Source organism: Primulina huaijiensis, chromosome 6, assembly GCF_012295235.1.
Source record: "Primulina huaijiensis isolate GDHJ02 chromosome 6, ASM1229523v2, whole genome shotgun sequence".
Lineage (NCBI taxonomy): Eukaryota > Viridiplantae > Streptophyta > Magnoliopsida > Lamiales > Gesneriaceae > Primulina > Primulina huaijiensis.
The window spans coordinates 18,874,033-18,889,560 of NC_133311.1; the positions used below are offsets into that span (position 1 = coordinate 18,874,033).

Here is a 15,528-nt window from a genome sequence, read left to right on the forward strand (position 1 = left end):
GCCGATAAGAGAATTGTCTCTGATCGAATTACAGGATGTTTACAGGCATATACTCAGTTATGGTCTGTAATGCAAAGGCCTATCCTCCAAGGCATTGAGAAACCATTGGTTTCCCAAATGGAGAGTTTTCGAGTACAGGACTCTATACCTGTAGCGGGGGATTCAAATACCCCTTGCACAAGTGTTAAGTCGGGATCATCTATAGATGAGTCGGCTAAAACAAAAATTGAGACTCCAGATCCTTATCTCGAGTCCTCAAGTCAACCCTTCACCTCGGGGATTGAAGAGGGAGAGATCAACCTTAGGCCTCGTACTGACAAAGGCAAAACTAAGGTTGGTACTAATGAAAATGCAATTTCTCCATTTCAGGTTTACCAACAGAATTGGGAGAAATTAAACACAAGAATTGGCATCAACCCAGCCATGGTTCGAGTTGATATTGCAGGAAAATATCCTAGGGTATGGATGAAACAAAATTCATATCCAAAGGAGGTCAAAGCCTGGTATGAATTTGGGGCTCTTGCCTCAGTTTATACTACTTCGCCCAGCTTCCCGGAGATATCAGCATTACCAAAATGGATTCAGGAAGCTGTTCATGAGACTTGGGCAAATAATGATCATTTGTCCAGAGGAGATGTTTTGGAGCTATACTTTTTCAGTGCAGCACCAGAACCAGCAGGAAAAGGCTCACACGAAGCCTTTCATTTTATCAAGCTAAGGAGGCCAGACATGAATTCTCAAAAATTTATAAAGGATCCTCCTACAAATGAAACCCCCTTAGTCTCTTCATTTAATGAAGATGATATGTCTACCAGGAGAGCATGGGGTATCTGGGTCTGTCTCACAGAGATGGACAAAGTCAAGTTTCCATTTAAGTTTTACCAAAATTCTTTAAATGGATCATTCCTGTTAAACACTATGACAGGAAAAACTACAAGCTTTGCAGAAGATCTATTCGAAAAGAAAAGAAATCTTCTATGGAACAGCAAGATGCCGGCAAGTAAAGAGACTCGCCGAAAGTTCTGTAATATGGCACACATAGGAAGATGGTCAGAAAACATCTGCCTTGAATGCCAGAATCAGAAAGAACCGGAATTCGGTAAAGGTTTCAAACCGAGATCTGATCGGAAACATTTTACCGAAGCAAGGACAAGTGGGGAAGGACCACATTCACATTTTCCTCGAGGATACAAAAAGCCGAAGATTCCTCGACAAAATTAAAGGGGAGATGTGACTAAACCCACTCACCAAAAAGAAAATCCACCATGTAAGTGGAAGGACAGGACCACCAATAATCGGTGGAAAAATGACAAAGAACATCGGATACCTTATCTTTAAAGATAAAGGAAATCCAATCAAAACAAGAAACTGGACCCAAAAATTTACAATATAAATACGGGTAATTTGGAACCAGTAATACACACCAGAAAAATCAAAACTCAAAGATGTATCGAGTATATCTTAAAGTTTTGAAAAGAAGGATAAACTACAAGCGGAGTGAAGCTGCTGCTCTCAGATCAATAATTAAGATGTACAAAGAAAAGGGTGATGAGATAACAGCAGATCTATTCCAGACTCATCTCTATTGGTATCTCGGAGAATTAAAAGAAGATGAGAAGTTGATTGCTAGATTAATAATCTAGAAAAAGACAAAGTGGAAGGACCATTCAACCACTACATGGTCCCAAGGCAAGCTGTAAAGGCTTATCAAGATTTGAAGTCCGAGTTTCAAATCCGAAGAAGCCTTCTATAAATAAGGCAGAAAGAAGGAAGTGAAGATCATCGAACATTTTCCTCATTTCTTTCAAAACCAATTGTAATATTTTCTATTTCTAGTTTATGTGTTTTCAAGTTTCGGCTACTATAAGTAGCTAAGCAAGTTCCTCCTCCTCTACAGGAGGTTTCAATGTAATAATAAATGTTTGTGTTTGAATAAAGAGATCTTTGCTCTTAGCCCCTCTCATGTATTATTTTCAAAATTTTATCTTTTACTATACACTCTAAGGTAGGAAACGAATTAGAGTTGTGCTAAGTGCTGCTGAAGGAATCTGCGACGGTATCCATCGGTTGCGATCGCGTGGTTGAACTGTGAGGAGCAGTTCGTAAAATACGGTGGATATAACCCGGTGGTACTCTGGTCAAAGAGGTAAAAGATTTAATTTATTTTACGGAAGCATGATGGGCCTTAAATTTAAAGAAAAAATCGATTATTTAAAAGGTTGAAGGGTATTTTGGGTAATTGAAAATAGATGGGGAGTAGAAAGAAAGTTTGAAATGATTGGGTACTGAATAAAAAATCTCTCATCTAAATATAATATGGCAAAAACTTGTGTGAGACGGTCTCACGGGTCGTATTTGTGAGACGGAACTCTTATTTGGGTCATCCATGAAAAAGTATTACTTTTTATGCTAAGAGTATTACTTTTTANTCCACACAAAATGGTATCAGAGCTATAGGTTGATTTATTTCAAACACAAAATTTATTGTTACAAAGAAACGAAATGTTNATAATATAAGCGTAATTATAATTTTATATATTTCTGGAATAAAAATGATGATTTTGTTGGGTGATATGAAAACAAGTAAAGGCACAAGATAAAAAAATTAAATTCGTATTTTAGTATTTTCAAAAAAATAACGATAAAATCAAATATGATATATTTTATTTGAATTATCAATAAAAAATATAAATTTTTATGTCAAAATATAATTTTTTATTATAAATATAGACATGATTGATTTGTTTCATAAATAAAAATATGTGAGATTATTTTCCATCAATCTAATTGTTTTTTTTTTAAATTATTTTTTACAGGTGGACATCAGGGAAAACGTGGCAGGCAACCTAGGATTTGATGCAATTAATATAAGAAACACAACGTTTAACCGTGGTGCTAAGGCTCATTTTTAAACCACCCGATAGTGTGATATTTGTTACCTCTTTGATGAATCAATATGTTCAGTACTTGTGTCGTTTGATTGTGAGCCAGCCTCTCGCTTTCAACTTATATTGTAAGCAACAACTTCATTAAATTTTTACATACTCAATATTTCATAAGTCAAAAAAATTTGGTGATTTTATTAAATATATCTATTCTATGGAATTATTACCATGCCACTTAGCGATTAGGGGGGATTCGCAATTAATGGTTACAGTGATTCTTCATTTAAACTGTGTCGGTATCTTCCCGTAATAACGAGATTTGAGTCAAATTACATGCATTTTATAAGAATAAAAAAAATGAAAATTTATCGTAACAAAACCAAAAAATATAAAAATTATATGATTAAAATTATAAATTCATTTTTAACTAGATGAAAAAATAAAAAATTGAAAATTACAAGACTAAAAATAAAATTTTTCCTATTTTATGATTATAACTATATTATGTGCATGTCAGTAAAAATATATGTTAATAAAGAGAGTAGGTCTCTTGTGAGACGGTCTCACGAATATTTATCTGTGAGACGGGTCAAGCCTACCGAGATTCACAATAAAAAGTAATACTCTTAGCATAAAAAGTAATAATTTTTCATTAATGACTCAAATAAGAGATCCGTATCACAATATACGACCTTTGAGACCGTCTCACATAAGTTTTTGCCTAAGATAAAGAGACATATAAATCTAAATATTAAATTTAGCTAAACAAATTTTAGTACTCTAAAAACGAAGTCCAACGATACATGAGTTTGGATTTAAACTTAGCTCCACATTCCTATCAGCTAAGTCCGATCATATCCAAAAAAAATATTTCCCTTCTTTAAAAAGTAGATTTTTACAATTTTTCGAAAAATTAAAATATAATCATTAAAGTTCTATACTCCCCCTAATGATGGAATAAATTTTATTTATTTTTAATATTAGAGTATGAATAACAAAATATATGTTTCAAAACAAGGAGCACGGCAAACGACAGAAAGAAAAACACGAGGGGTAAAACAGTAACTACATTCACTGGAATGAGACTGGGCCGGTCCGGGATATTGGGCCACATGAATTCCAAAGAGGTCCAAGTATCTCCCACCAACGAATCAAACAAAAGAAGCCGACTTGATAAGTTCCGGTTATTAATAAATTGATCATTGATTGCATTAAATATAATTAATTGTAGTAATAGTTGGCAACCACTATATACATAATATATTTCTAAAATTAGAAAGATGACAATTCTAAATTATGCTCGAATTATTCGATTACATTATAAATTCGGCGTTAATTTTTTCATTATTTAGAATTGATTGATTCACCGCAAAATTTTAGTTAATCAGTTTTTTTCAAAATTCTGGTGGTTGATCTACACAAGTCTTGATGATTAAATTGCTATATAATGGTTGATAAAAATTAGGAGAGGTGTGTTGTACTAAGTTCTTGCTGTTTTACCAAAAACTATAATTAGTAGTAACGATACATGTGTAGTCCAAATCTTTTAAACTATGTAACTTAAGCGCAATGTGATTTACATACTGTGTTCATTTCGAAGGTTTATCCAATGCACACCTATGGATAAAGGATACATATTCTCCATTGCAATATATATATATATATATATATATGTATGTATATGTATATATATATATATTCTTCTCAAAGCCTTTCCCTTTATCAAATTATTTCTTCCAGATCATATCCATCAAACCAAACTTAACTAACATAAAAGCTTCTTAAAATTCGATAAAATTCGTGGAAAAAATTATCTACAACGTTTCGAATAACATCTCTTATAAGATCGTCACGCATAGAATTTTTATTGATATAAATTATGGTACAGTTAAAAAATCTGTTAAAATTTGATATATATGATAATCACTTATTATTGGTGTAACATAAAATTTGTTGGAACATTTTCTGAACTATATTGACCTGGTATGATCAAGCAACGTTGGATATATTGTGTAACAAGTGGCTGGTCTACCTGGCACGTCGTAATGCTAAAGCCTTGTTAGGTGTCGACGAATGATTAGTTGTTGGGCTCTCATCATCATATGAATTTTATGCGATAACTTAAAAAAAAGTCCTTTAAAATAGTGAAATTTCTCAATCATTTTGCCTATTTGTTTTTTAAACTGGTTAGGAGTATACTTCACCCGTTTGTGTTTGGAAATGCTTTCTTGTTGTGTCCATAATACGGCTAATTAGGCAATTTTTGTCACCACTATGATTTCTTGACCATCGGGCATCTTGGAATGTATAGCAACATTTTAATATAATTTTATTTAATTTTTTTCCAAACTGATGGGATTATCTAAAATATAATATATAATTCGAGACCGAAACTCTATTGTTAAAAAAATTCAAATTGTATATTTATGTAATTTTTTTAAAAAAATAAACACTATATACATATATATGTATGCGTGTAGTTATAAATAATTACTGTGATTTTTAAACTTCAAATTGCCTATTCTATTGTCATTTAAGACAATCTTAGTGAATGCTTGATTAACTTGCTAAGCCGTTCATAACAGTGGCCAATGAACTCTAAGTTGGCGTTTAGCCCAGAAAAGACTGCAGTGATTTTGTATACATTCGCTTCACAACATGTCAAGCATCCGCAAACAAAAACCTTTTTTTTTTAACCTATAGATTCACACATACAGAACATTCAATACATCAATATTTTTTGTAATGTGACACCAAAAATGTGACACCAAAAATATCACAAATTTGGGACGATTTCTCAGGTTTGAGATCAAGTTATACCCGAGTAACTTTCATCAAATTCAAAATAAAAATATCATGTTTAAGATTACAAAAATATTTAATCAACTATTTATTGGTAGAAGGAATTATAATACACCGATAAAATCTTAAATAAAGCATACATCAATCAAGGATTGAAAGAAGCAAGGAATGGGGGTATCATAATCGTGGACAAGGTAAACGCTTCGTAGACCTAAAGACAAGAAACCTAAGTACAATAGAATCGACAAATTCTCCTATAGTATGCATTGGGTTTTGTTTGGACAAAAAAAGCCAGATTAAGTTTTATTGTTTAATTTTCGGTAGTCACTAGTTGACGAATTTTATAATATAAACCCCCAAGTGGTGATATTACTACAAGTCAATGAGCATCAACCCCGATATGGCTACGTACATTGACTGACTAATGATTGACTACTACTTTGAGCCACGAAATTAACCAATTTTTTTTTAAATGTTGTTTACTATAATTATTATAACATATCAATTTTTGATATCGTATTATAGATCAATTTTGTAAAAAAAAATCTCTGTTCTTGAAAAATATCATTTTTACATCAAAATTATTACTTTTCATGATAATTATGGATTGTGCCAACCCATCTCACAAGAATCTTATTTATTTATTTATTTATTATTATTATTATTAGGTGGTTCCAAATTAATTAAAGGTCTTTTACTTGGCTTGCATGGCCTCATTAAGTTTTGGCAGAAATATATTATGATTCCATGCACGATATTTTTTTTATATAGGTTTTAAGAAAATATTTACAAGGGAAGAAATATATAATTAATGGCATTAGTAATTAATTATATTTAATTTAATTATTATTCTAAGTTAAAATTAGAATTAGTTATCACAAGAATTAGAGATACTCGACAAACATCTGTATCACAGATATTTGTCTTCAAGGTAAAACTCGTGACCCTCATATTATAAATATATAATCTTCCATATATTTTGCCACTACGAAATATATAGATAGCAATTAGAAGATAATCAATTAACGGATATATATTAATGTCTAGTTAACCACACACTTTAATTTAAAATTTAGTTAGGGGAAATCGAATTAAATATTCTGAGTATTTCTGCAGCACACGGAACTTGGGAAATGTGGACTGTGACGGTGAAATCACATGGTGGCCCCTCGGGCTTGCGGAATTCAATTCATTTATCTGCATCAGCCCTTGCTGATTACTATAATATCTATGAATAATTCGCTTCTTTTAATTGATTTAAATTTAAATTCAACAGTTGATTTTATTCCCTTTCCCTACGTGCAGGCATCATCTTGGGTACTATCTTTTAAAAAAAAAAACCTTCGCTGTTTCATGCAATTATATGTAGAAAATTTTTTTGTATGGGAATTCTTTTTAAAACAAAGTCGGCGTAATTAACTTTTAAAAGTAACCCTATACAAATCAATGGTTTTTCACATAAATAATATCATGAATTTCACAGTATTATTTAAAAATTTAATCCTGAAGTCTCAATGAATAAACTACACACACTCTCAGTAAAATAAAACATATCAGGGCACTATTTAATTTTGCAGGTGCGGCTCACGCAAAGAACAAGCGGAGAGTACGGGCCATGTCTGGAAAGTTGAGGACAAATTAAATTGGACCCGTATTTGGCCCGTTGGGGCCCATTTACTCTTTTTGGATACTCCGTCACCCCGTGCATTCACGGTCACTGACGTTACACGTGTGCCACCACGTGATGTCGACGTGGCTCCAACGCAAATGTAAATAAATGTATACCATACATACATACACGGTAATTATGCTACCTTATGACACATGAATTACCCCTGTGATTTAGTTGATTATCATAATTTGTATGTTATTTGTGTTAGTTTGGATGTTTATCAGTACGGACTAAAAAGTAATGACTCTATGTTCTCACATCATTAAAAAAAAATAATGAAAAAGAGTGTCGTAGTTGGTCGAGTGAGTGAGTGAGTTTTTGACAAATGGTCAAGAATTCGATTTATTTTACTTATTGTGTAATTTATTTTACTAGCATGATTCGTTGACTACTGCATCCATTTGAAATTTACATAGTCTGCACCGGAGAAAGTTGTTACGAGCTCCAACGTCATTAAAAAAAGTAATAAACGGTATATTTTATTTAACACTGTGTTTTGCAAAGTCATGTTTTTAAAAAAATTAACCAAACACCGTACTTAAAGAAATTCAAAAGAAAATTGATCGTGATTAATAAAAATATTTTATTTGGGGACACTCTCACCATCATCGAAGGCCAAGCCGGTTTAAAATAAACTAGTGCTTCATTACACTGTTCAATAGTAAGAGTTTTGCAAGTCACACAGTCTCTTAAAAATATTTTATGAAAATAACGAATTAGTCTTAATTGTTCTTAGTTAATTTAATTTAGTCATCTGTGTGATTGCGCATTTATTTTAACGAAGTCAAATTGGATAGTTAATAAATCTTTTTTTTTTAAATAATTATTGTTAGCCTCTGATATACTTCAAATTCCCTAATTATACACACGATCGAGCCAGGTTTCTACGCCACTCGTGCACGATTTGTTGGCTAAGTGGATTATCTATCTATCTAACTATAAACAATTGGCAATAGGGTTTGCACGTGCCATTTTCAGATCAATAAATCAACTGTTCTAAAGTCAATTTGTCCATTAAATGAGTTTTAAATTCAAAATTAATGGAGTGGAACAAGTATTCCAAACAGAAGAGTGCAGGACATCACAAGACATGGGTCACAAAGTCCCATGAAAAAGCAGCAATTAAAAGAAAAGATACAACTAATCTTTATTCACTTGTCGCCCTTCATTTTATATTTCACGGGGAACGACAACACATAAATGCATGGAATGTGTTGTGTCTGATCAATTTTTATACGGTATAAGTTCATTGTATTGCATTTAAGTATTTAACATTCAAAGTTGTGTGTTTTCTTGCATTTATCGACGCTTTATATAACAATTAAAAATTATATATATGGAAGAAGTATTTCAGAAATTAAATTATCGGTTTCCATATTAAAAAGAAGACAGCATCGTCATTTCTACCCGAATTTCAATTAATTTAAATTTAAACGACTGTTTGTGTATTATAGAACAATTTACAAGTACGAGTCCTCGATACAATTATTTAGTCGGATTTCTCGATCTGTTGTTGTCGCTAGATACCTAGTATTATACTGAATTTAGGGTTAATTCATATGTATTTGGTATAATATAGTAATTAGAGGGATTGCGTTGGCTGATCAAAGGTATATTAGTAATTTTTTTTTAAACTTTCGGTTTAGTGCAATTATATCGGGTCTATCTCTGTTACAAACATTAACGTCTATAATACTTCGACTTTATCAGCAGTATCGGAGGAAATGGCGAGGACATGCAGCAGTAACGGGAAACTCGTGCTCTTAGATTATGCATTGGAATCTGATATTAGATCAGCAGACCTACGCTAGTCTGCATTAATTTGGGTTTATTTGTAACTCTACACTCGTTTCATTTCTTTATTTATAAGGGTCTGCCTAGCCTATTCTCCATTTCTGCATGTGTTCCAAAATCCATCTATCATTATTCATTCACATAAATGATTATTTTTCATTTCGCAAAACATCATATTTTTTAGTTATGTTATGCATAAATATTTTATAATAGATGTTAATTGCATGAAAAATATTCGTCTCATGAAAAATATAATTTTTTATTTCCAAAATATTATTTTTCACTGTAAACATAATATTTTTTGTTAGTAATATTATGAAGAAATATTGTGTAATATATGCTGATTTGAACGAAAATATTAATTTTTATTCAAAATTATATTATGTAATATATGTTGATCCGACTGAAAGAATGTTAATTTTTTTATTTTAAAAGTATTATTTTCATAACATGTATGAACCATGTAGACACAGATATAGATTTGTGAGACCGTTGCACATGAGAGATAATCTTATTCATTTAAACGTAGGAAATAATCAATATATCAGATTAATAAGACACATTCATTATATTGAATGTGATATTAAAACTATGACAGTATTTCTTTATACCATCGAAATTATTACTATTACTATTAATGTTATAAATCCATATACATAAATGAATGGAATATGAATACAATATAACCATACTGCCGATTGATAACAAAAATACATGTAGATTAATTTCTTCACGTATTCAATCTAACCTAGTTTCATTACGTAAGAGAATTAGAATTTCGTTTACAGTAAAGGAGAGGATTCTTTGAAGCAAGTTAAATTCATTTGGGCCTAGTTGTCGCTGAAGCTGGATACTCTTGCAGTTGGACTCGTGCAAAACCCAAATGGATTACCTTGGGCCTTTAACAAGATCCATAGGCCGGTCCATTGGTCCATCGGCCTTATTGGGAGAGCCGTCTTTAAATGCTTGCAACATAGGCTAGCTATTGGTGCGAATCAATAAGAATACATTTTTATTTGCTTTCATTCAAATGGAGAAGATCAGCTTGGATCGAACTTAATAACTTGGATCCCTCAAACGAAAGGTCACATTTAAAAAAAAAAAAAAATTAATGAAAGTTTTTTGAAACTATGTGAAGTGTAAAGTCAAATGTAATATATAATATTTATAATATAATCAGGTAATACAATAAAAAAAATCGAAATAATTATTTAAAGTAATAGTATATATCTTGTAAGACAGTCTTACTGATCTTTATCCGTGAGACATGTCAACTATGCTCATATTTACATTAATAAATAATATTTTTAACATAAAATATAATATTTTCTCACGAGTGACCCAAATATGAAATTTGATTTACAAAATTGACTCGTGAAACTGTCTCCCAAATTTTTTTATGTTAAAAATAATACTCTCATCTCGCGGTTGTGATATGTTAAAGGATTAAAAAAAATGATCAATGAGAAATTACAACCACGTAACTTTTTAAAGAAAATTAATGTTTCTTATAAGCTTCATATATTTTCTAGATGTAAAAACTTTGATTTTGGTTTCTTCAATTTGTGCGTTTGGTCCTTAATTTTCTATGTTTCTTGAAGATATTCAGGAATGCACAAACGTTATCTCAAAGCAATTACTTGTTTTCAGTAGACTGTAAGTAAATTCACAAGTCATTTGCAGCTATTACAACAAGATTCCTCGCCATCTTCACCAAACATCGCAAAATGGCCTTGTAATTGTTTACTGTGACACATAAATAAGGTCACACGTAATAACAAATATGCAGCAAGTTACATTAGTATCATCATCTTCTTGTCGGATTGTCCCGACCCTTCCTTATGTGGATGCCATTACAGATAAGTCGAGTCGTCCCCTCCATTCCTCCCCCGGCTTCAAAGTAACCTGCTTCTCCATCACAGATGCATCCACACAAAGCATGACTTTGTACTCTTCGTCTCCAAAATCTGTAATAGCTTTAGATTTCTTCTCCCATGGATTCCAAACCACTGTGATTGCCGATCATAGAACTTAGTTTTCTCAAAAGAAACATGATAATACGTGATCAATTCAATTGTGCTTTACCAATATCAGGGAGACCATCCTTTCTGATCACAAAAGTCCTCTTCTTTTCGTGATCAAACACAGCAACTGCGTCTGAAGAGCTAAGATAGATTCGATCCACCTTTAACAGAATGCACATCGATATTAATTATTCATGAACATATAATAAAAGTTTTAAAGAATGGTAATCTGTCTTTTCTTAGAGAAAGTCGGCGAATTCAAAGTTATACCTCGGATTCGAAAGTTAAGGCGTCTCCTTGTTCTGTAAAGCGCTCTCTGTTACACAGATTGTCGAGGTAGTCAAGAGTCTCAAGTCCCTCTACTCGTACTTCACTGATATTTGAATGCACGTTTAGGTATAACATTCCCACGAGTTTTGCAGTATAAAACATACAAATTTTTTGTAAGATCATGCATAAATTTCAAATCTTCACCTGATATCTGAGACAGAGAAATATGTGTGGTAGGCAAAGGAGAAGCTAAAGGGCTTGCTATTAACGTTCCTAATCCGCGATACCAAGGTCAGATATCCATCAGCAGACAGGAGCACTCTCAGACGGAGTTCAAAACTGGAAAAAAAATGGTAACATAACGTTGTTTCAAGTTTAAAGTGAAATTTTTAGAGACATTTTTTTCTCCACTCTAAGAATAGATATTTAAAATTATGATAGGCTGAATTCCAAGAAGTGGATACGATGTATACCTGTGAGGCCAAATCTTGAGATCGTCATCTGATGGTTTAAGAAGCAAGTCGATAAACGTTTTGCCATTCGAATCAATGGACTGTAGAGGTGGAGGATTGTCATCTATGGTCCACATTTTGTTCCTGGCGAAGCCATGTTGCTCCAGAGAACCACGGCTCCCAAACTTGGTCCATTAATTTACAAAACGCATTATTTATTCAAGTCAACAAAAACAACCAAAGAATAATAATAAAAAAGTTGAATTTTCCTAGATCGTAAAAATATAGTAGTTGCAGATGATAAGATCAGAATACCTGTGGAAAACACACAGGAATCCCTCCCCTAACAACTGCAGGTGGCTTCAAAATTGCCTGTTGAGGAATAACGAAGCAGAATCCCAAAACACTGTCTGTAAGTTTTGCATCACAAAACGAAATAATTCGAGTGGTTTTCGCAAGTTTTGTTCTGGTCAATTTCATTTGATGATCAGAAAGAAATTTAGAGTGAAGTCATAGATGTTATGATCTTACCTTACTACTTGTGAACAGCAGCTCCTCACCCCCTTCATTTTTCCATGAAAGAATCTGTCCTCCATGCAGGCTAACCTGAGAATGATGAAATATTGACGAGACATCAGCTCGATATTCAATCTAAGCAGAGCCCATATCATTAAAAATCCTGAAATCAAATTTACACAAGAAACGCTAGAAATTTTAACAAGATCTAACCCGTGCCGATGCTCCACGAGGACTCCGAAGCAAAACCTGAGAGACTCCATTTTTATCCTTGATTACTTCAACTCCTCTTCTCTGATTACCATCTGCTGCAGAGTTATCCATCTCAATAGCACAAACTGAGCATGAATTGATTAACAGCTCAAATCCTCTTTCATGCACTACCCAAAACCTGCAACGATAATTTATACGACTGGTTCAAATTCTAGAAGGGAAAGTCGTGGAAGGGGCTGAGTATCAGAGGTTTCTTTGTCTGGAGATGTTTTCTCGTGACAGAAAGAGCTGGTTTCTTGTGAATCCTAACAAAATTTCTATCTACCAAAACTTCCGAAGCGTTATTCAACAACTGCTGACATTCAATTGGAATGGATAATAATGATCAACTTCTGAATTTGTTACATATGATATTCTTTAATTTTCAATAAAAAGAGAATATGGCTCTCAACGCCAAGCACAAATATAATCTAATTAACGAGTATATAAATAGACATAGATTGATGAAAAGTTTATGCAGAGCACACAAATACGAAGGAATGACATCCAACAAGAAAAAGGTTCAAATCATCCAAATCACATAGCATTTGGCAGCGCAAATTGCATTTACATTCACACTTTTTGACAAATTAAATTATAATAAAAAAAAACTAGAAGAAATTGTGAAATTATAAAGTCATCTTTTCTTACTAGAATTTCACTAAAATATAACATGGAATTGCTGTGAATTATAAATTTTCAATATATATACTTTGTTTTTTTTTTTTTTAAAAAAAAAAAGAAATATAACCATTAGTTCTCGATTTTTTGAATTAAGGGTTCAAAATGTAATTTAACATATTTTTGGTCTGCTTGGGAAAAGAAAAGTAAAATAATAAGACATGAAACGAAAGTGAGTTGTTTGACCTCATCAAAGAAAAAAGCAAAAGTTTATTAAAAGTTTGTGAAGAAATCTTTTTCAGGGTACGATGGTCCATGTTTGGATAAAGACTTTTTTTTTTATCATCTTTTGACATTTTTTCTATATTTATTTTGAAAGTTTTTGCAAACGTAAAAAATGGTGATTATTGATGTCCTTTTCATAAAATTTTGCGACTTTGTAAAGACAAAAATCCATAATCATTTTTTTTAAATACAAATATTACCTTAATCCATCATATTTTTTAATCGAACAATATTAACTTCTCAAACTATATGTTATGTAAACAGTTAACCCCTTTCTTTCTATCGTCAATTATGCCAATTTACTTACTTCAATTTATAATTTTAACAATTATTCAGTTTTTTTTTAATGATATAGATCCAATTTAAAAAAATTATAATTTTAAACGTATAAAATTAGTTGTCAAGCTGAAATATAATCAATGCTAATCAATGTTATGTGCCTTTTAGGACCAACTAGTGCTGGGTGGCGTCCACCGTCTCTATTGTTAGAAAGACGATGTCTCTGGATATTGTTTAAAAAATCAACGGCATAAACTATCTAATCGTCGTCTATGCAGGCTGCAGCCTCCTAATTTAATATATCGATTCTTAATTTTTTTTAAAAAATTTTAATTTTTAAAAAAATTTCGACATGTTTTTTCAATCAATTTGTATATAATAACGAGGATAAATATGTTATTGAGTTTAAGTTTAAATCCAATATAGACAAATCATTAGAGAAATATGGAGATAAATAAAAAGAAATAATTTTTTAGGTAAAAAAGAAAAACCGTCTAGAAACCATCTAGATGGCCGCCTCCATACCGTCCATCACTTTTTAGAACACTGCACATAATCACATTATTATTACTTAAATTACATTAATAATAATAATAATAAATAAATAAATATTAAAATAATGAAAAATTGGTAAAATATTGAATATGTATTGTAATGTGGAAAGAAGTGCATTAAATATAACTGGAGAAGGAAAAATGGAAGAAAGTTAAGTAGGCAAGAGTGTAAAATGTATTTATTTATTTAACATTCATATTCAAAATGTAAAAGTCGTATCTTTAAGTGAATCCCTTAATTTTGTTGAAGACTGACTAAAATTAGATACTTGTTCAAACAAATTAAATTGTCTTGACTCAGCAATGCCTCAGTTTCTAGCCCAAAATGACCACCAGAATTACCTGTACTCAAAGCTAGCTAAAGTAAAGGATCTCCCACTAGATCTATTACTCATCCTTTTTTTTTTTGGTCCATAAGTAGTAAGGGTGGGGAAAAATCTCGAATTTTAGATATATCGAGATTATTGTATCGAAAAAATATCAAATTTACCGAATTTTCGGTATATCGAAGATTTCGGTACGGTATGGTAACAATACCGAATTTTTCGGTACGGTAACGGTATGCAATTTGAAAATTTCGATATATATCGAAATACTGAAAAAATATACAAAAATTTTAAAATATATAATATTTTAAAACAATAAATTTAGGGGTGGGTACGGTACGGTATAGCGTACCGAACTACGGTATCGTAAATATCGGTATGGAATTTTTCCATACCGATACCGATACCGGAAATTCGGTATACCGAATTTTCGATATGAAAAAGTTCATATCGGATACCTTACCGACACCGAAAATTTTGTCGGTATACCGAAAAAATGTCGGTATACCGAAAATATTACCGAACTTAAATTTTAAAAAAAATAAAAAAAATTATTTTCGATATTTCGGTATATACCGAAATACCGAAAAAAAATATTTACTTACCGATATCGATACCGAAAATTTTGTCGGTATATTGATTTTTTCGGTACGGTATTTCGATATTTCGGTATATTTTCCCAGCCCTAAATAAATTTATAAAAATTTTAAAATGTAAGGTTTTTTTCGGTATAAAACTGTATATACCGATACCGTACCGAAATCTCGGTATACCTTAAAATTTCAGTATAATCGGC

At 31.7% G+C, this 15,528-nt stretch overlaps 1 protein-coding gene across 1 annotated transcript; it reads right to left on the reverse strand.

Annotated features, from left to right (window-relative positions):
* Nucleotides 1-10,757: 10,757 nt before the first annotated feature.
* On the reverse strand, nucleotides 10,758-13,191 carry LOC140980005 (putative glucose-6-phosphate 1-epimerase). The gene is made up of 8 exons (XM_073445727.1): nucleotides 12,629-13,191; nucleotides 12,431-12,505; nucleotides 12,215-12,271; nucleotides 11,921-12,084; nucleotides 11,652-11,786; nucleotides 11,448-11,550; nucleotides 11,239-11,338; nucleotides 10,758-11,162 (listed from the first exon to the last, which is right to left on the reverse strand). The coding sequence occupies exons 1-8, from the start codon at nucleotides 12,737-12,739 to the stop codon at nucleotides 10,993-10,995; spliced, it is 915 nt and encodes a 304-aa protein (XP_073301828.1). The 5' UTR covers nucleotides 12,740-13,191; the 3' UTR covers nucleotides 10,758-10,992.
* Nucleotides 13,192-15,528: the final 2,337 nt, after the last annotated feature.

Excerpts from the sequence above, each read along its gene's own strand:
- LOC140980005 (XM_073445727.1), bottom strand. The coding sequence starts at position 12,739 with ATGGATAACTCTGCAGCAGATGGTAATCAGAGAAGAGGAGTTGAAGTA. Across the intron at positions 11,787-11,920 it reads CTCAAGATTTGGCCTCACAG|TTTTGAACTCCGTCTGAGAG; the intron begins GTATACATCGTA and ends TTTTTTTTCCAG. Across the intron at positions 11,163-11,238 it reads GGATGGTCTCCCTGATATTG|TGGTTTGGAATCCATGGGAG; the intron begins GTAAAGCACAAT and ends CGGCAATCACAG.